The sequence below is a fragment of the Salvelinus namaycush genome, chromosome 34 (genome assembly GCF_016432855.1).
Source record: "Salvelinus namaycush isolate Seneca chromosome 34, SaNama_1.0, whole genome shotgun sequence".
In the NCBI taxonomy this organism is placed as follows: Eukaryota; Metazoa; Chordata; class Actinopteri; order Salmoniformes; family Salmonidae; genus Salvelinus; species Salvelinus namaycush.
The window spans coordinates 1198714-1221063 of NC_052340.1; the positions used below are offsets into that span (position 1 = coordinate 1198714).

Below are 22350 nucleotides of genomic sequence, written 5' to 3' on the forward strand. Positions count from 1 at the left end.
TTGTTTGTATTGACATTTTGCTCTTTAGGGCTTTATGAATAAAATGTAATTTTGACTTGATTGAAGAAGGAAGTAAAGGGGGGGCAGATCAGGGTGCCTTGTGAGAATTTGTCGCAAGTGGGTAACCCGCCTCTACCATCCGTTCTATTGGCCACTGTTCAATCACTGGAGAATAAACTGGATGAGCTCTGTTCGAGATTATCCTACCAACGGACATTAAAAACTGTAATATCTTATGTTTCACCGAGTCGTGGCTGAACAACGACACTGATCATTTACAGTTGCCTGGCTTTTCCGTGCATCGGCAGGACAGAACAGCTATGTGTGGTAAGATGAGGGGTGGGGCTGTGTGTCTACATTTTTTGCAGCCATCTATTTACCACCACAAACCGCTACTGACACTAAGACCGTACTCAAAGAGCTGTATAAGGCCATAAGCAAACAAGAAAATGTTTATCCAGAAGTGGCGGTCCTAGTGGCAGTGGACTTTAATGCAGGCAAACTTAAATCTGTTTTTCCTCATTTCTACCAGCATGTCACATGTGCAATCACAGGAAAAAAACTCTAGACCACCTTTACTCCACACACAGAGACATGTACAAAGCCCTCCATTTGCCAAATCTGACCATAATTATATCCTCCTGATTCCTGCTTACCAGCAAAAACTAAAGCAGGAAGTACCGGTGCCTGGCTCAATACGGAAGTGGTCAGATGACCCGGATGCTACGCTACAGGACTGTTTTGCTAGCACAGACTTGAATATGTTCCAGGATTCATCCATTGGCATTGAGGAGTATACCACCTCAGTCCCCGGCTTCATCAATAAATGCATTGACGACGTCATCCCCACAGTGACCGTACGTACATATCCCAACCAGAAGGCAACATCCGCACTGAGCTAAAGGCTAGAGCTGCCGCTTTCAAGGAGCAGGACACTAATAAGAAATCCAGTTATGCCCTCAGAGGAGCCATCAAACAGGCAAAGCTTCAATACAGGACTGAATGCGAACTATTACGGACTACAAACGGAAAACCACCCGCGTGCTGCCCACCAGCCTACCAGATGAGCTAAATACCTTTTATGCTCGCTTTGAGGCATGCAACACTGAAGCATGCATGAGAGCACTAGCTGTTCCGGACGACTGTGTGATCACGCTCTCTGTAACCAATGCGAGTAAGACCTTTTAACAGGTCATCATTCACAGGGCCGCAGGGCCAGACAGATTACCAGGATGTGTACTCAGAGCATGCGCAGACCAACTGGCAAGTGTGTTCACTGACATTTTCAACCTCTCCCTGACCGAGTATGTAATACCTACATGTTTCAAGCAGACCAGCACAGTCCCTCTGCCCAAGAAAGCTAAGGCCTAAATTACTACCGCCTGTAGCACTCAGGTCGGTAGCAATGAAGTGCTTTGAAAGGCTGGAAACACCTATGTGAGAATGCTGTTGATTGACTACAGCTCAGTGTTCAACACCATAGTGCTCACAAAGCTCATCACTAAGCTAAGGACCCTGGTACTTAACACCTCTCTCTGCAACTGGATCCTGGACTTCCTGACAGGCTGCCCCAAGGTGGTAAGGGTAGGCAACAACACATATATGCCATGCTGATCCTCAACTAGGGGGCCCCTCAGGGACACGTGCTTAGTCACCTGCTGTACTCCCTGTTCACCCACGACTGCGTGGCCAAGCACGACTCCGACACCATCATTACGTTTGCTGACGACACAACGGTGGTGGGCCTGACCACCGACAACGATGAGACCGCCTATAGGGAGAAGGTCAGAGACCTGGCAGTGTGGTGCCAGGACAACAAACTTTCCGTTAACGTGAGAAAGACAAAGGAGATGATCATGGACTATAGGAAAAGGAGAGCCAAACACGCCCCCATTCACATCGACGGAGCTGTAGTGGAGCAGGTCGAGAGTTTCAAGTTCCTTGGTGTCCACATCACCAACAAACTATCAAGGTCCAAACACACCAAGAAAGTCTTGGAGAGGGCACGACAACGCCTTTTCCCCCTCAGATTGTCAAAAAGTTCTACAGCTGCACCATCGAGAGCATCCTGACCTGTTGCATCACCGCCTTGTAAGGCAATTCCTCGGCATCCGACCGTAAGGCGCTACAGAGGGTAGTGCGTATGGCCCAGTACATCACTGGGGCCAAGCTTCCTGCCATCCAGAACCTATATACTAGGCGGTGTAAAAGGAAGGGCCAAAAAATGCTCAAAGACTCCAGTCAACCAAGTCATAGACTGTTCTCTCTGCTACCGCACGGCAAGCAGTACCGGACGCCAAGTCTAGGTCGAAAAAGGCTCCTTTACAGTTTCTATCCCCAAGCCATAAGACTGCTGAACAAATAAACAAATGGCCACCCAGACTATTTGCATTTAACCTCCCCCCCCCCCTTTGTTTTTACGCTGTGGCTACTCGCTTTTTATTATCTACTCACTTTACCCCTACCTACATGTACAAATTACCTCGACTTACCTGTACCCCCGCACATTGACTCGGCACCGGTACCCCCTGTCTATAGCCTCATTATTGTTATTTTATTTTGTTTCTTTAAAACAAAAAAAACATTTATTTTGTATATATATTCTTAACTCTATTTTCTAAAAACTGCATTGTTGGTTAAGGTCTTTTTAAATTTTATTGGTCACATACACAAGGTTAGCAGATGTTAATGCGAGTGTAGCGAAATGCTTGTGCTTCTAGTTCCAACAGTGCAGTAATATCTAACAAATAATCTAACAATTCCCAACAACTACCTAATACACACAAATCTAACAAGTAATCTAACATTTCCCCAACAACTACCTAATACACACAAATCTAAAGGGGTGAATGAGAATATGTACATGTAAGTATATGGATGAGCAATGGCCGAGCGGCATAGGCAAGGTGCAATAGATGGTATAAAATACAGTATATACATGTGATATGAGTAATGTAAGATATGTAAACATTATTAAAGTGGTATTATTTAGAGTGGCATTGTTTAAAGTGACTAGTGTGATCCATTTATTAAAGTGTCCAGTGATCAGGTCTCAATGTGGGCAGCAGCCTCTCTAAATTAGTGATTGCTGTTTAGCAGTCTGATGGCCTTGAGATCGAAGCTGTTTTTCAGTCTCTCGGTCCCAGCTTTGATGCACCTGTACTGACCTCGCCTTCTGGATGATAGTGGGGTGAACATGTAGTGGCTCGAGTGGTTGTAGTCCTTGATGATCTTTTTGGCCGTCCTGTGACATCGGGTGCTGTAGCTGTCATGGGGTACAGGTAGTTTGCCCCTGGTGATGCATTGTGCAAACCGCACCACCCTCTGGAGAGCCTTGCGGTTGAAGGCGGTGCAGTTGCCGTACCAGGCGGTGATACAGCCCGACAGGATACTCTCGATTGTGCATCTGTAAAAGTTTTTCAGGGTTTTGGGTGACAAGCCAAATTTCTTCAGCCTCCTGTGGTTGAAGAGGCGCTGTTGCGCCTTCTTCACCACACTGTCTGTGTGGGTGGACCATTTCAGTTTGTCTGTGATGTGTACGCCCAGGAACTTGAAACTTTCCACCTTCTCCCTGGTGACCCTTCGATGTGGATAGGGGGTTGCTCCCTCTGCTGTTTCCTGAAGTCCACTATCATCTCCTTTGTTTTGTTGACATTGAGTGAGAGGTTGTTTTCCCTGACACCACACTCCGAGTGCCCTCACCTCCTCCCTGTAGGCTGTCTCGTCGTTGTTGGTAATCAAGCCCACTATTGTTGTGCCGTCTGCAAACTTGATGATTGAGTTGGAGGCGTGCATGGCCACGCAGTCGTGGGTGAACAGGGAGTACAGGAGGGGGCTGAGTACACACCTTTGTGAGGCCCCAGTGTTGAGGGTCAGTGAAGTCGAGATGTTGTTTCCTACCTTCACCACCTTGGGGGGGGGGGGGCGGCCCGTCAAAGTCCAGGACCCAGTTGCACAGGGAGGGGTTGATACCCAGGGCCTCCAGCTTGAGTAAGCATTTCAGAGTAAGGTCTACTACACCTGTTGTATTCGGCTCATGTGACAAATACAATTTGATTTGATTTGAGTACATTGAGTTGTCACTGGGGCAATGAGAGCTCAAATTACTTTGTTGCTTCACTGGCAAGAACCACTGAACAACCACTTCCTCCCTGTCATTTTGTCTTTCTTAGGTGAGAAGGGTGATGTCTGTCGACTCTGCATGCCCACTAATGTGAGGCCTGGACCACCAGGACCTGCCGGAGAGCCTGGTAGGCCTGGAGAGAAAGGTAACACCAATACATGGACATAACAACAGCTCTTTTATGCCGTGTCATGTCATACAATGACTAGGCCCAGAAGTTTTGTCTGACCAGGTCATATATCACTATGGCCCTGAGTTTTTCCATGTTAGGTCACATGTTCAGGAAAAAGGCAATATTTCCAGTTGTCGACCTATTATGCTTAGTAGGAGATCAGCCAATCTGGAAAAACTGCTTGACAAAACAATTTTCTCGTTGAAGGCTGTCATCCATGCTAGATCAAACAATGTTGGGGTGATACACAAAGTTTAATTTAGATTTAAGGCTTCCAATCTGGTGAAAATTGATATAATGAAAATAGTAATAGTTTTAGTTCAAATATCTTGCAATTCTTAACAAAAATGGAGTGCATTAGCAAACAAAAACAGACTATGGAATGGATGCATTAGTAGTTACTTTTTATACATTTATTATGCTTTAAGTCATGCAAATGTACAGCAAATATGAACATTCAAATGTGTTCAGCTACAGTTGTGGTCTGTAGCCCACTAAGGACCATTCTCAGATGATTGACCCTCTCAGAAAACTGCGGGGGAGACCCTATTGAACCAGAAAAACTTTACCTCGTAAGAATCTGAGTTTCTGGGCCAGAGATATTGAAACTGTATATCCATTTCTAAGGGGTAAAATATACAAGCAGCCACAGATTCTGACCAAATGTAATGAGTACATCAATACAATCTGACTCTTTAATCATTTATACATATTTAGACTGTGGATTATAGTTACTTTTGGCATAATTATTACGCATTAAGGCTTAAGCCATGCATATACACAGGAAAAGCATGTGCATCATTTTCTTAGACAGTGTCATCCCCTCTAACTACTCTGAAAGACACTTGTGAACAATAAGCACTTTACCTTGTGAGGATTGTACATTCTGAGGCGAATGTATACTTAAATATACACACTTGGGAAATGGCAATTTCCATCATAACAGTTTATTGGATATATGCTGATCTTAATGACATACGAATACACAGACTTTCTAAAGCATTGGATGCCATTTCTGCTCCAATGGCCTGTCAAGGGGAATTTAGCCACCCTTTACAGTTCGTCAGGATAAAAACACTTCATCCAAGAGAAATCTGCGGTATTCCATGACATGTAAGATAACAAATGTTTTAATGTCATGTTCAATGAGTCCATAAATACTACAAAATAGGCCGAATGACAAAAGCTGGATGTTTTAAGTATTCTGGAGGATTCTGTGGAACAAAACACACTTTACTTACTGACAATGTGATATACATTATACGGCTACTGTCAAATTAGACAGATATTTAAAAAAGTGTTGTAAGGGATTTCACCATTTTTCACTGGATGTCAACGAATATCAACATTTCACAGAATTGTAATTATTGTAATACTTACAGAATCAAATGCCTGTGTTACGATCTGAATATCAGTTTGACGGAGGTTGTGTGGCTATGCGGAAGATTCACTCTGACGTTCATCGAGGAATGATCGTGAATATGACCAAAGTCATGGGATGGATAATATCTCCCATTGCATTTCATATTGTGAAATTATTGTAATCAAGCTTTTTGTGAGCAATAGTACAGACTATATTCCGTAGTTACAGTGTCAATACTGTACTCAGTTCTTTTGGAAATGTGCTACAAAGTCGAATACTTTTCTCGTTCTTATTTTTCATGGGGTAGCATTACTAGCAGGCACACAATAAAATATAAACATGAGATTTAAAAATAAATAAAAAACACTTTGATATATTCAATGAAAATTATAAACATGTATCACTGTATCCAAATGTTTATGGTTTCTATTATATGCACACGCGATTCATTAGATATGATATTAAAATGCTAATGGCTGGCCCTGCATAACACATTTGTCTTGGATGAAATGTTTTTATCCTGACAAACTTGAGAGGGTGGCTAAATTCCCATAGAATAGTACCACACAGGACATGTCATCAAATGCTTGAGAAATTATGTGTATTTATTTGTGTATCACAAGGGAGGGATAATCAACGAGGGGTTATGCGTTCTATGGAAAATAATGCAACATGTGGAGGGTGTGCGCCACGACACGCTAGCGGAGTGGCAATAACCCTCCAGAGTTTCATTGTTTTCCAGAGAACGCATACAGTCCCGAGTGGATTTTCCCACTTATACTACAGCTATAATTGAACACATTTGACGCTGGAATCATCAGCAAATCTTCAATAAACTGTCATGATGGACGTTGCCATTTTCCAAGTATGTACTGCATTTTTAAGTATACATTCAGATGTTAGTCATATGGACCTGAATATAAGTACGGACAAAATCTATCATTACCTCCACATTGTCAACTTTGACTGCATTAGTCCAATATCTCTGCCTTAGTTCCAGTATAGTATCTCTCCAATATTTCTGCCTCAGAATGTCCTATCTGTAAGGACTGGGTGTCGGAGTGCGAAGTCAAGTGCAGGAAACAGCAGGTGCAATAACAAATGTTCTTTAATGAACACTGAGAAACTAGGCCACCCTTCTATACACTGGATGTTCTCATAAAACAACCCCAGACACAGGGGGGAACGAAAACAGTCCAGATACAACGTAGATCGAAAACAAACACCACTCTTACCAACTAACAATCCCGCACAAAGAAACGGGCGGGCCGGCTGACTGATAAGCCCAACTAATTACAAACCTAATACAAAACAGGTGTAACCAATAAACACATAAGGAGGGGGAGAAAAGGATCAGTGGCAGCTAATAGGCCGGTGACGACGACCGCCGAGCGCCACCCGAACGGGAAGGAGAGCCTGCCTCGGTCGGAGTCGTGACACTATCCTCATGTAGCACATGGTCTTAAAGTGCTTATTGTTCAGAAGTGTCTTTCTGGGTAGCTAGAGTGGATTTAAACTGTTTGAGAAAAGTATTTTTGTTTGCTAAAGCCCAAGTTTGACCAAAAATGATGGAACATACGCTTTTCTTGTGTATATGCATGGCTTAAAGCATAATAATTATGCCAAAACTATGTTTATTCAACAGTCTATGTATGTATAAATGATTCAATAGTCAGTTGGTAATAGTAAATAGTCAGTTTGATATGCTCAGTACATTTGGTCAGAATCTGTGACTATCCTATTTGCCTGCTTGTACATGTACCCCTTCGAAATGGCATTAAAGTTCCAATATCTCTGGCCTAGAAAGTCAGATTCTAATGAGGTAAAGTTTTCCGTGTTCGGTGGGGGCTCTCACAGTTTTCTGAGAGCATCCATCATCATCTGAGGATGGTCCTTAGTGGCACTACAGACTACAACTGTAGCTGAACACGTCTGCATTTTCATATTTTCTGTATATTTGCATGTCTGAAAGCTTAATAACTGTATGAAAAGTAACTATTAATGCGTCCCTTCCATAGTCTTCAGTGTTTATGTTTGATAATCCATTTCAGGAAGTTTGACCTTTGACCTAATGCCAAATCTATTACTATTTCATTATGTACATTTTCACCAGATTTGACCGTTGAACACTTGAAAATGGCATTAAAAATGTGAAATTCACATGACATCCGGCCTAACTTTGTGTATCACCCCATCATTTTTTGACCTAGCATGGATGACAGCTCAAGCACTTTTTACAGGTTTGCTTCTCTACTATAGGTTAGTATGTGTAGAATACACTATAGCTGCCCCTGTGTTTACAGCATTTGTGTTTCACCAGGTCGAGATGGTGATCCTGGATCCAAGGGATTTAGAGGAGTCAAAGGTCTTGGAGGTCCACCAGGTCCACAGGTGACTTGACCTGGACAGACAGACATTATGGAATCAACTCCAGATTCAGATACAAATTCTTTACATAGGCCTTTTTGTTAAGGCGTTTTTACATTGATTATATTCTAATGATTTTGTCCTTTGTCTTTGTATCTGTAGGGTCCCTATGGTTTACCAGGTGTGCCAGGTTCTCCAGGACCCAAGGGGGACAAAAGTCCCATGTCCCCAGGAGACAGGGGGCCTGTTGGCGCACCTGGGGCTCCAGGAGTTCCTGGGAGCGATGGGACTGACGGGGTTCCCGGATACCCAGGACTGAAAGGCCAGGCTGGGCTAAAGGGCAACCCTGTGAGTGTGACCCACGCCACCTCCACCATTACACACTGTACAATCAATGCCAATGACTGGTCATTGTAACAGTAATATCTGATTAAGGATCAGAACCATTGTATAAGTGAACAGCGTTAGCATGCTGGACTACGATTTGGGACCTGACCACAAGGTCTTAACAGGCTAAGCTCTTGGCTGTTGTTATAGCCTGTAACTAGTGCCTGTGTTTTCTTATGGCCAGGCCATGTGGTTTGGAAAAACTTGGGGCCCTACCCATGATGTACCCAGACTTAACTGGTTGGTGTCTGTTTGCTCTAGGGACCTCCGGGGCCCAAGGGTGATCGGGGCGATGCCGGCTCTCAGGGTATACGTGGACGGACAGGCCAGATGGGGACTCAGGGCCCCCCAGGTGTGGGGCCCCCAGGGGGCCCTGGACAGAAGGGCAACCTGGGGGTGCAAGGCCTGCGAGGGAGACCTGGAGATCCAGGTACAGTAAGATCATAATTTTTTCAAGAGAGACCTGGCATCCCAGCAATTTGACCTATGTCACAGAATGTGTGAGTGTGTCTCACTCTTGTCTAATTCGTGTCTCACTTGACCTGTTTTACAGAATGTGTAAATGTGTCACACTCTTCTCTCACTCGTCTCACTGTTGTCTCGCACTCATCTCCTCCTGCAGGAGAGAAAGGCTCAGCGGGTGAGACGATAACAACCACAGGAGACCCAGGACTGAAGGGAGAGAAGGGTCATCAAGGCAACCCAGGACCTTCAGGTGAGGGCTTTAGCCATGAGCTCTGGGGGAGATTCTTGACATGAAGACAATATCATGCATACACTAACAGCCCAGCAGTAGTATCACGGCATTAGCAGAGAATTGATAGGATCATCGGCTGGTTATGGTGTTATTGTTTTTTTTTGTTGCATACATTTTTATCAACAGCAAATGACTTAACCCTTGTGTTGTCTTAAGGGTAAAAAATGACCGGCCACTATGTTTAACAGCAGAGAAAACCCCCTAAATGACTTGAAATTTGATGACTTTTCCTAGAGTGACCCTAACATTAGAAAAAGTGAAACATTGCCTTTGTTCATATTTCCATGAAAGCTGTACACCACCAGGGTACAAAGATGGTCTTAGGGTCATTTTTGACCCGGCAGTTATAAAAATCATTTACACACCACAAAAACCACAAAGACACACACAATGCGAAATTGAGATTATGTGTGCTACTGATTGAACTCAGCCAGCAGCTCCTGAAGAGGAATATCACCATGGTTGACACAGTTAGAAAGAACAAGCCTGAGCTCCCACGTGCACTCCTCGCAACAAGTGGGAGAGAGGCCTTCTCATCAAAGTTTGCCTTCACCCCCACCACCAATCTAGTTTCTTACATTCCAAAGAGGAACAAGAATGTGGTCCTCCTGATCACACTGCACAAAACGGCTGAGATCAGTGATCGTGAGGACAGGAAGCCAGCCATCATCCTGGACTACAACCACAACAAAGGAGGCGTGGACAACCTGGACAATGTGATTGGAACATACAGCTGCAGGAGGATGACTGCCCGCTGGCCCCCGGTCATCTTCCATAACATCATTGATGTGTCCTCATACAATGCCTTCAGGATATAGAACAAGATCAACCCTACCTGGATGTCTGATAAGCGGAACAAGAGGAGGCTGTTCCTGGAGAAGCTGGGAAAGGCACATGTAACCCCACACATTCAAAGAAGGGAGGGCCTCCCCCACACAGCAGCCTTTGCAGCGCTTGTGAAAGTTGTTCATGGGGCTGAATGTCACATTCCTGACCTGTTTTCTCTTGTTTTGTATGTGTTTATTGGTCAGGGCGTGAGTTTTGGGTGGGCAGTCTATGTTTTCTATTTCTATGTTGGGTTTTTGTGTTCGGCCTGGTATGATTCTCAATCAGAGACAGGTGTGTATCGTTTGTCTCTGATTGAGAGTCATACTAAGGCAGCCAGGGTTTCACTGGTGTTTTGTGGGTGTTTGTTCCTGTGTCAGCGTTTGGGCCACACAGGACTGTTGCAGGTTAGTCACGTTTGTTGTTTTGTTAATTTGTAGTGTTTGTTGGTTTGCCATTAAATCATGAATACTTACCAATCCGCATCTTGGTCCGATCCATGCTCCTCCTCGTCTGAGGAGGAGAACGACTACGACAACCTTAACACTGAATCTTGTTCTTGTCCACTGGGGTCTGCAGCTGATGCAGGCAAGAGGAGGAGATGCCAATTCTGCCCCCCAAAGAAGGACTGTAAAACAAATACTATGTGCTGCACATGTGAGAAATATATCTGCAAAGTCCATGCAACCACACTTGCATACTGTCCTACATTTGCTAATTAGAGTTGATTGATTTATGTTCTTCACGTTCTATTATCTTATTTTATTCTTATTTATTGTTGTTGTTTATACACCTTGTGGGTGGGGGCATTGGTTAAAAAAATGGGAGAAGACTAGTATTTTGTAGTTGAATTCCTCATTGTACAGTATATAAGAATATATCACTATGTTGCCAAAAAAGTTCAAGACTGTTATTGTTTCCCTTCAATAAAATGCATTCAAAACTACTTTACGCACATTTCTGATACTTTCTTAGGCTATACAAGAGCTATCTCTCGCTAAAAAATGTACGTTTACATCTATGCAGTACCTTTAGCAAATATAATAATAATAAACCTCTACTTTAGGAAAGAAAACAATTATAACAGGTGTGTTGTAATAAAAATTAGTGGTATCCTCTGATTAAATGTAGTCTTTCTGCATTGTGAAGAGGGAAAACCCAGATATTCAGAAAGTTTGTGATGAATGACAGGTTGTTTCTACATGCAAAATAGATTTGGCGTTAATTTGGGGTTTAGTGAATAGATTTGGGGTTTAGTGAAGGACAAGGGGAGTATACCGAATGCTAAGACTACACGAGGGTTAACTATCAACATGTGGCCCATGTGGGAATCCAATATTCATCCATGGGGTTGCCAGCACCAGTTTCTAACCCAGTGAACTATTTTATAATTGCCTATATGTTTTCAGGGAATCCTGGTATAAATGGCTATCCTGGCTTCCCTGGCAACTTCGGCGCCAAGGGGGATAGAGGTCTGTCTGTCCGGGGCCCTCCTGGCAACACTGGGCCTAAAGGTGAGAATGACTTCGCTACCCAAGAACCCTAGCTCTGTTGTACCCTGGTAAGATCCTAGGTGGGCAACATAGTGTGCAGAGTTTTGTTCCAGCCAAGCACTAACAGCACACCTAATTCAGGTAATCATGATAATTTGAAGACAGCCATTACGTGAATCACAGGAGTTAGAGATGGGCTGGAACAAAAGCCTGCATACACTGCACATCCTGTATTACAGTTTTACTCCATTGTATACAAGTGTTTTTTGGAACTGTGGTCAAACATACATATAGTAGAACAACAATGATTTTTAAATGGTTTTATTTAACCTTTATTTTGACAGGGAAGACATATTGAGCCCTTGGTCTCTTTTCCAAATGCACCCTGTATAATACAATATAAAATACACAATAATACTACATAATGACAAAACAAAAACAGGTTTTAAATCATAAAAAATACAAATATCACGTTTACATACACTACCGTTCGAAAGTTTATGGTCACTTAGAAATGTCCTTGTTTTTGAAAGAAAAGCATTTTTTATATTTTTTTATATTAAAATAACATCAAATTGATCAGAAATACAGTGTAGATATTAATGTTGTAAATGACTATTGTAGCTGAAAACTGCCGATTTTTTTTTAATGGAATATCTACATATGCGTACAGAGGCCCATGATCAGCAACCATCACTCCTGTGTTCCAATGGCACGTTGTGTTAGCTAATCCAAGTTTATCATTTTAAAAGGCAAATTGATCATTAGAAAACCCTTTTGCAATTATGTTAGCATAGCTGAAAACTGTTGTTCTGATTTAAAGAAGCATTTAAACAGCTATTTGAGTGTCTGGAGCATCAGCATTTGTGGGTTCGATTACAGGCTCAAAATGGCCAGAAACAAAGGACTTTCTTCTGAAACTTGTCAGTCTATTCTTGTTCTGAGAAATGAAGGCTATTCCATGCGAGAAATTGCTAAGAAACTGAATATTTCGTACAACGCTGTGTACTATTCCCTTCACAGAACAGCGCAAACTGGCTCTAACCAGAATAGAAAGAGGAGTGGGAGGCCTCGGTGCACAAATGAGCAAGAGGACAAGTGCATTAGTGTCTAGTTTGAGAAGCAGACGCCTCACAAGTCCTCAACTAGCAGCTTCATTAAATAGTACCTGCAAATCACCAGTCTCAACGTTAACAGTGAAGAGGCGACTCCAGGATGCTGGCCTTCTAGGCAGAGTTGCAAAGACAAATCCATATCTCAGACTGGCCAATAAAGAAGAAAACATTAAGATGGGAAAAAGAACACAGAAACTGGACAGAGGAAGATTGGAAAAAAGTGTTATGGATAAACTAATCTAAGTTTGAAGTGTTCAGATCACAAAGAAGAACATTCGTGAGACGCAGAAAAAATTAAAAGATGCTGGAGGAGTGCTTCATGCTATCTGTCAAGCATGGTGGAGGCAATGTGATTGTCTGGGGGTGCTTTGGTGGTGGTAAGGTGGGAGATTTGTACAGGGTAAAAGGGATCTTGAAGAAGGAAGCTAATCACTTAATTTTACAACGCCATGCAATACCCTGTGGACGGCGCATAATTGGAGCCAATTTCCTCCTACAACAGGACAATGACCCAAAGCACAGCTCCAAACTATGCAATAACTATTTAGGGAAGAAGCAGTCAGCTGGTATTCTGTCTATAATTGAGTGGCCAGCACAGTCACCGGATCTCAAACCTATTGAGCTGTTGTGGGAGTAGCTTGACCGCATGGTACGTAAGAAGTACCCATCAAGCCAATCCAACTTGTGGGAGGTACTTCAGGAGCATGGGGTGAAATCTCTTCAGATTACCGCAACAAATTGACAACTAGAATGCCAAAGGTGTCACAGTGAGCGCTACTGGAGGAGAAGTCAGGTGCAGGAGAGCAGAGAGTTGTGAACAGGCGCACACTTTATTTGGGCAGAGGCAAATAAACAGACGGACGCCACTGCGTCAAAACCTCCAGCCAAAGAAAAAAGTCACAAAAATGAGCACAATGTTACAATAACCAACCTTCGTGAAATACCACGGAAAATAACGGGAAAAACCCAGCCTGACGCGTACACACGCAACACGTAACAAAACAATTTCACACAAAGACATGGAGGGGAACAGAGGAATAAATACATGCAGTGTGATTAGGGAATGAAAACCAGGTGTGCAGGGAACAAGACAAAACAAATGGAACAATGGAAAAATGGAGCGGCGATGGCTAGAAAGCCGGTGACGTCGACCGCCGAACGCCGCCCGAACAAAGAGAGGAGCCGACTTCGGCGGAAGTCGTGACAAAAGGTCTGCAAGGCTGTAATTGCTGAATTTGAGGATTCTTTCACGAAAGCAAAGTTTGAAGAACACAATTATTATTTCAATTAATTATTTATAACCTTGTCAATGTCTTGACTATATTTCATATTCATTTTGCAACTAATTTCATGTATGTTTTCATGGAAAACAAGGACATTTTTAGTTGACCCCAAACTTTTGAACGGTAGTGTAAGTATTCAGACCCTTTACTCAGTACCTTGTTGAAGCACCTTTGGCAGCAATTACAGTCTCCAGTCTTCTTGGGTATGACACTACAAGCATGGCACACCTGTATTTGAGTAGTTTCTCCCATTCTTCTCTGCAGATCCTCTCAAGCTCTGTCAGGTTGGATGGGGAGCATTGCGCACATCTATTTTCAGGTCTCCCCAGAGATGTTCAATCGGGTTCAAGTCCGAGCTCTGTCTGGGCCACTCTAGGACATTCAGAGACTTGTCTCGAAGCCACTCCTGCGTTGTCTTGGCTGTGTGCTTAGGGTCATTATCCTGTTGGAAGGTGAACCTTTGCCCCAGTCTGAAGTCCTGAGCGCTCTGGAGCAGGTTTTCATCAATGATCTCTCTGTACTTTGCTCCGTTCATCTTTTCCTCGACCCTGACTAGTCTCCTTGTCCCTGCCGCTGAAAAGCATGATGCTGCCACCACCATGCTTCACCGTAGGGATGGTGCCAGATTTCCTCCAGACGTGACGCTTGGCATTCAGGCCAAAGAGTTCAATCTTGGTTTCATCAGACCAGAGCATCTTGTTTCTCATGGTCTGAGAGTCTTTGGGTGCCTTTTGGCATACTCCAAGTGGGCTGTCATGTGCCTTTTACTGAGGAGAGACTTCCGTCTGGCCACTCTACCATAAAGGCCTAACTGGTGGAATGCTGCAGAGATGGTTGTCCTTCTGGAAGGTTCTCCCATCTCCAAAGAGGACCTCTAGAGCTCTGTCAGAGTGACCATCTGGTTTTTGGTCACCTCCCTGACCAAGGCCCTTTTCCCCCGATTGCTCAGTTTGGCCAGGTAGCCAGGTCTAGGAAGTCTTGTTGGTTCCAAACTTCTTCCATTTAAGAATGATGGAAGCCACTTGGACCTTCAATGCTGCAGACATTTTGTTGTACCCTTCCCCAGATCTGTGCCACGACACAATCCTGTCTCGGAGGTCAACAGACAATTCCTTTGACGTCATGGCTTGGTTTTTGCTCTAACATTCACTGTCAAGTGTGGGACCTTATATAAACAGGTTTGTGCCTTTCCAAATCATGTCCAATCAATTGAATTTCCAACAGGTGGACTCCAATCAAGTTCTAGAAACATCTCAGGGATGATCAATGGAATCAGGATGACCCTGAGCTCAATTTCAAGTCTCAAGTCTGAATACTTATGTTTTTCAGTTTTCTGTTTGTAGTACATTTGCAAAAGTAATTGAAAACCTGTGCGTTTTGTCATTATGGGGTATTGTGTGTAGATTGATTTTTATTAATTTAATCAATTTTAGAAAAATGCTGTAACGGAACAAAATGTTGAAAAAGTCAAGGGGTCTGAGTGCTCTGTATATGTACAGTACCAGTCAAATGTTTGACACACCTACTCATTCAAGGGTTTTTCTTTATTTTGACTATTTTCTACATTGTATAATAATAGTGAAGACAGCAAAACGATGAAATAACACATATGGAATACTGTAGTAACACAAAAAAGGGTTAAACAAGTCAAAATATAGTTTATTTTTGAGATTCTTCAGTAGCCAACCTTTGTCTTGAAGACAACTTTGCACACTCTTGGCATTATCTCAACCAGATTCACCTGGAATGCTTTTCCAACAGTCTTAAAGTATATGCTGAGCACTTGTTGGCTGCTTTTCCTTTACTCTGAGGTCCAACTCATCCCAAACCATCTCAATTGGGTTGAGGTCGGGTGATTTTGGAGGCCAGGTCATCTGATGCAACACTCCATGATTCTCCTTCTTGGTCAAATAGCCATTACACACCCTGGATGTATGTTGGGTCATAGTCCTGCTGAAAAACAAATGATAGTCCCACTAAGCGCAAACCAGATGGGATTGTGTATCGCTGCAGAATGCTGTAGTAACCATGCTGGTTAAGTGTGCCTTGAATTTTAAATGAATCACCGACAGTGTCAACAGAAAAGCACCATCACATCACCTCCTCCGTGCTTTACGGTGGGAACCACACATGCGTAGATCATCCGTTCACCTACTCTGCGTCTCACAAAGACACGGCTGTTGGAACCAAAAATCTCAAATTTGACACGTCAGACCAAAGGACAGATTTCCACTTTCCATTTATTTGGGCTGCAATTTCTGAGGCTGGTGACTCGAATGAACTTATCCTCTGCAGCAGAGGTAACTCCGGGTCTTCCTTTCCTGTGGCGGTCCTCATGAGAGCCAGTTTCATCATAGCGCTTGATTGTTTTTGCGACTGCACTTGAAGAAACTTTAAAAGTTTTTGAAATGTTCCATATTGACTGACCTTCATGTCTTAAAGTAATGATGGAATGTCGTTTCTCTTTGCTTATTTGAGCTTTTCTTGCCATAATATGGCCATCTTCTGTTGAAATGCATTCCAGGTGACTACCTCATGAAGCTGGTTGAGAGAATGCCAAGAGTGTGCAAAGCTGTCATCAAGGCAATGGGTGAATGAAATATGAAATGCCCAAATACATTTTTCAAACTTCTGATCACCTTCTTGCCTTGGATTACATATGTTAGATGCCAATTTGCAAAACTATGAATACAAATGGCATCATTTGAAGACAAAATTCAATGTTGTGTTTTGTTTACAGAATATTAACACAACATTTTTATCAGAAGACAAATGTGTTCACTATTTCCAGCAATCAGTAAATACTAGTGCACAATATTCTAAATCACTCTATCAGGGCTATATTGGGTATACAGTATATCAGGGCCCAGTGCCTAGTGAAAGTCAACCCACCCTTTGCAGGGTCTTTACATTTAGCTGCCTGAAATGATTAAGACAAATATTTGATTTTATGTGTTTGTAAACTAGTGGTGCACGGGTCAGCTGTTTGTTCACCTCACCCGCCCGTCTGCTTATAATTTCAGACATTTTGTTAGGCTATTTGTTAGTCAACTTGAATTACTATAATTACAACTATAATTAGATACACTTAGCTTCTCTTTTGTCAGGCTACACTGAACTCGCGCTTGGTTCCCAAGTTTCTTAACCATACCAAACCATCTAATAGTGTCGCCAAAATATTTTAATTGAGCAAGTGTGATCATAATCATTAGCATATTTTAGCGATCTGCGGTGGAAGAAGTCCTAAATGTCCACCAGCTTTCAGATGTGAGCTAAACAGCTAACTTGCACTTGATATGCGTTTTTAGGCAATGGATGAGAAAGTGAACTTGTTTAGCTCAGTTGTATGCTGATTTGCGATCTATTAACAACAAGGGTTGCATTAAATAGGCCCAATATTTTTTATGATGCACTTGGCGATGTTCAGTTCATTCGCACAAAACGTATAAACGAAAGCATTCACTGGGAAAGTTGATACATGTAAGGCCTTCGTATATAGGCTATACGCAGGACTTTGTTAAATGTATCGAATCAGTTATTGTTTTCTTGCTCAAACACCTGTAAAACTGAGATTTCTCTCAAAACACAGGGATGTCAATTCGCATGGGACTAGTATTATTAGAGGACTTTGGAGTTTGCCAAAAAACAGTAGGTTATTCTGGTTAGTCAATGTCCAGATTTCAGTTTCCATTTAACCCATCTAAACAGTAAGCTACAGTTAGGCCTATTTAAAGTCTTGTGTTGCGACTGTTGAATTTATTTAAGAACCCTAAGCCCTCCGACGCGAGGATAAAACCACGTTGTAAATGTACACGTTTAGTGAAAAATGCGTAACAGGAGAATAGTTTCCCATAATTCTACACCTTTTGATATTTTTATTTCCAATTTTGATCATCATTGTTTATTGATATTGATTAAATAGGATTTTTTTTTAAGACAGACTCATTTCATTGATGTGTTCATCTTTTTTTGTAGGCAGTTCTTATGATTCATGTATTTGCTTCATTAACAGTATCTTATAGTTTGGATGAAAGTATTTGCTGTTTAGAGAAGGCAACGTTTCTTCGAACTACACTTTTCCAAATATACTTGTACGTGATTGAGAAAAACTGCAGATGGAGCTCATGTACAGATTCAGTCATGAGACTGTTTCCCTCTCAGGTGAGAAGGGCCAGCCGGGGCCTGCTGGTGCCCCAGGGATTGGTAGTATGGGACGACCAGGACCATCCGGAGCTCCCGGCATGCCAGGCCCTAAGGTCAGTGGAGCACAAACATTTTGTGTGTGTGTGTGCACATGCGTGAGTGTGTTTGAATGAGTTTGTGAGTGTGCGAGCGTGTGTGCATGTGTGTCCTACTGTGGGCTGTCTTTGTGTGTCCATACATAGTCATTCTGTGTTGTATGGGTTTTTAGGGTGATTTCAGACCAGGGCTCCCAGGGCTGCCAGGTAGACCAGGCCCCCCAGGGGAGGATGGTTCTCTGGGGCTGACTGGAAACTCTGGTCTGCCTGGGCTTGATAGATTGCCTGGCCTACCAGGAAGAGATGGTCCACAGGGAGACAGAGGTGAGTAGACACACACACACACACCCACACACACCCACACACACAGTCTGATTGTTGCTTCTGTCTATCCTCAGGCAGTAAAGGTGCTGAGGGCTTGCCTGGTCTGCCTGGGGATCCTGGGGAGTGTACGCAAGGCATTCCAGGCCCTCCGGGGGCTGTAGGTCTCAATGGAATCATTGGCTTCACAGGTACATATCCTTAGCCCCACAACTAGTTTTTTTTTTCTTCTCCCAGAATGTACACTACCAGTCAAAGGTTTTAGAACACCTACTCATTCAAGGGTTTTTCTACATTGTAGAATAATAGTGACGACATCATAACTATGAAATAACACATCTGGAATCATGTAGTTACCAAAAAAGTGTTAAACAAATCAAAATATATTTGATATTTGAGATTCTTCAAATAGCCACAATTTGCCTTGATGACAGCTTTGCTGTAAGCATGTAAGCATCTTTGTCAGAACACTGCATGTAAGCATCTCTGACGCTGTAAGCATCTCTGTAAGGAAACACTGCTCATAAAAGTACTAACTGTGACTCTACTGTACATGCATGTATGACACTCTCATAAAGTCCTCTCTGTGTGTTCCTCCTTTTTGTTCCCTCCTTTTCCCCTTTCTCCTCTCCCTGCTGTCTCGTTCTCCTCTCCCCGTCTGTCTCTCTCCTCTCCTCTCCCCTTTCTTTCTCTCTTCTCTCCTGTCTCTCTACATGCTTCAGGGACCAGAGGACAGAAGGGGGTGCAGGGCGATTCAGGTCTGCCTGGCAGAGGGGCCCCAGGATTGATGGGGCCGTTTGGACGGCCCGGGTTTGATGGGCCCCCGGGACCTGGGGGGGCTGCCGGCCTGAAAGGATTCAGAGGAAGAGATGGTGTTCCTGGGACACCAGGTTAGACCACTGTTGCTTTAAGGTGAAGAAGATAATGTGCCATTGTGTGATCAACTGTTATGAACCTGTGTGTGTGTTCTCCAAGGCCTGAGAGGAGACATGGGGCCATCAGGAGCGTGTGGTACACCAGGACCAGACGGAGGCCCAGGACCAGGGGGACGACTTGGCCCTAAAGGTAGAACTGTCCAATACTTTTATGCACACACACACGCTATGATGATGATGATGATGTTGACGATGATGATTGCTGTCTCCAGGTCTGATGGGTGCTGATGGTGTGAAGGGCCGTGTAGGAGTCAGGGGACCTGTGGGAGATTCTGGGGCTCCTGGAGATATTGGAGTCACAACATACATCGAGGTCCTTGGGGACCCTGGGGACCCAGGACCTACAGGTCAGTCTCTGAATGACCCCTGACTCTGAATGACCCCTACCCCCAATCAACACTACAAATTCTGATTCTAGAACATTAGCGGCACCCTGTCTTTTTAGACTTACACACAGTGTCTGTAGTAGGCTATTCCCTTCTCCCCTTGAGTTTTTAGAAACATTTACAGTGGTTCGTCCTTTAAAAGTTGCACCGTACTGCAGCACGGCTTGCGTGGTGCCACAGAATTCTATGGCACATTACTGCCAATTACTGGTACCATTAATGCTACAGGGAGTACCATTACTGGTACCATTAATGCTACAGGGAGTAGGCTACAGTGCTGGGCTATTTAGCTAAATAATCCCTGTGTCGTGCAGGCAACTGGGGTTCAATTCCCTGACCGGGAGGAAGGAGTAGGCTGTCCTTGTGTTTTTTTTTTTTTAAATAGGCAAGTCAGTTAAGAACAAATTCTTATTTACAATGACGGCCTAGGAACAGTGGGTTAACTGCCTTGTTCAGGTGCAGAATGACAGATTTTTACCTTATCAGCTCGGGGATTCAATCTTGCAACCTTTAGGTTACTGGCCCAATGCTCTAACCACTAGGCTACCTCCCGCCACAAAAATAAATATGAATGTAAATAAGAATTTGATCTTAACTGATTCCATATGTGCTATTTCATAATTGTGATGTCTTCACTATTATTCTACAATGTAGAAAATAGTAAAAATGAAGAATAACCCTGGAATGATTAGGTGTGTCCAAACTTTTGAGGCCATCAAGACGTTTAGACTAGAGAAATTGACGATACTATAACGCAACAAATACATTGATCATTTCAGCAAGGTTTTACCTGTGGTCGTGGAGCTGGGGGCATAGTGCAACTAAAATGTAGTTTAAATAACCATCTGCATTTTGATTGTCTTTTTTCTAGTTATTTTATTAACTAAAGCATAAAGATGTTGATGAAGAAATACTGTACCGCTGTTTTGAGTTAGAAATGTAACACTTCAGATTACTTAAGCATCGAATACATTGCAGGTAGTGGGATGTTCACACCTAAAAACACCTATAAAGAGTCTATTGTCCTGATAGTCGGGCTACAAGTGTTTGAAAACCTGTTTTCAAAATGCCACGAGCTGTCCATCACTACTGTAAATAAAAGAAGAAAAATCCAAGAAAAATTAAAAACCCTCTGGGTTTCCGCTAGGATGGAACGGAAAATATGGAGCTGTACAACGTGACGGTCGGGAGTAGGCTACACAGTACCGGGCTATTTAGCTAATGAATCCCTGTGTCGTGCGGGCATGAGAGGGGCACGCGGGAGACCGGCGTTTAATTCCCTGATGGGGAGCAAGGAGTAGGCTGTCATTGTAAATAAGAATTTGTTCTTAACTGACTTGTCTAGTTAAATAAAGGTTACACTAAGAGCATAACAATTCTACACCATAATTGTAGTCTAACCAATACCCAAACGAAGATTCAGTCAAAATAAAAAATCTCATTGATTTATCAAGACCTGTCGCCATGCTTGTCTCAGAGCAGTTCGAAACGGTGCTAAAATAGTTGTAGGCTAATGCTTCAAATCCGCTTGCTTCTAACTTCAATATGCTCTTTAAATAAATAAGACCTACACCACTTTTAACAGCACATTACTCAACACTAGTGAGACTCATGTCGCCTAAGGTAAAAATACAGTATATCAAAAAATATGACGTGACTCTCCGCCAATAATTACATATAGGGTATTGGAGGATTCTAAATGAAAACCATGGGTCTCCCGGTGGCGGCCGACACGGGTATCTGTAGCAACGCAATTTTGCATTGCGATGTGGGGATTTAGACAGCTGCACCACTGGGGAGGCCCCATCCACAAAGTATCAAAATACAGAAAGGTGTTGGCAAAGGTATATTGCCCTGCTAATAGCCCATAATGGCCTATTATAATAATGTACATGGTGTCCAGGTCAGGATAACCAAAACATTTATTTATTGAAGACTATCAGAAAGAATGTTGGTACTTATTTTGATCCAAAGCCATGAATGAGTGAGTCACTCAGCTTTATGTAGGTGATGCTATATGAAAGTGCCATCAACTTGATAATATATATTTTGGAGGTTATTTTGTTTTTTTAAAAAACGAAAGTGAGTGTTTGTAATCTGAATAAAGGCCAAAATAATATTTGTAAAGGCCAAAACATTTATTTCTGTTTTTAGAGGGAGAGAAACGCTGCGGCAATTGTGCGCCGCACTATGGGATTCCCAATCATGGTTGGATGTGATACATAATAATAATACTTAACGTAGAAATACATTTGACGATAGAATTCTCCCCCTACCCTCCATTTGGAACGTTTCCCTAGTCAGCGCCATTATTAGTGCAATGCCCCTTAAAGTGTTGCTCTGTGCTACCCAGTGTGCTACCCTCCTCTTCCCTCCTCCCTTCCCCATGGGCTAGGTCTGTCTTCTGTGCATGGCTCTGCGGCCCATCCCTTGCCCCCTGCCCTCGTGCCTTGAACTTCGCACGCTGTCAGTGGATACAGCTGGAGAACTGCATGGCAATCCCAATGAGTGCGGGTGCCATGACCCATATATATTGTCCTGCTAATAACAGGGTTAATAATACATCTGTGAGAATATCCAAGGGG

The 22350-nt window shown here is 43.0% G+C and overlaps 1 protein-coding gene across 1 annotated transcript in view; it reads left to right on the forward strand.

The window, feature by feature from the left end:
• Window positions 1–22350, forward strand: part of col4a3 (collagen, type IV, alpha 3) — a 63858-nt gene that overhangs the window by 21075 nt on the left and 20433 nt on the right. Inside the window, exons 4-14 of the mRNA XM_038974431.1 lie at window positions 7979–8041; window positions 8188–8373; window positions 8674–8842; window positions 9035–9127; window positions 11404–11508; window positions 18047–18141; window positions 18297–18384; window positions 18522–18635; window positions 19167–19334; window positions 19420–19509; window positions 19592–19726. Of these exons, the coding sequence (XP_038830359.1) occupies window positions 7979–8041; window positions 8188–8373; window positions 8674–8842; window positions 9035–9127; window positions 11404–11508; window positions 18047–18141; window positions 18297–18384; window positions 18522–18635; window positions 19167–19334; window positions 19420–19509; window positions 19592–19726 (1306 nt within the window). The remainder of the gene's footprint in view (window positions 1–7978; window positions 8042–8187; window positions 8374–8673; window positions 8843–9034; window positions 9128–11403; window positions 11509–18046; window positions 18142–18296; window positions 18385–18521; window positions 18636–19166; window positions 19335–19419; window positions 19510–19591; window positions 19727–22350) is intronic.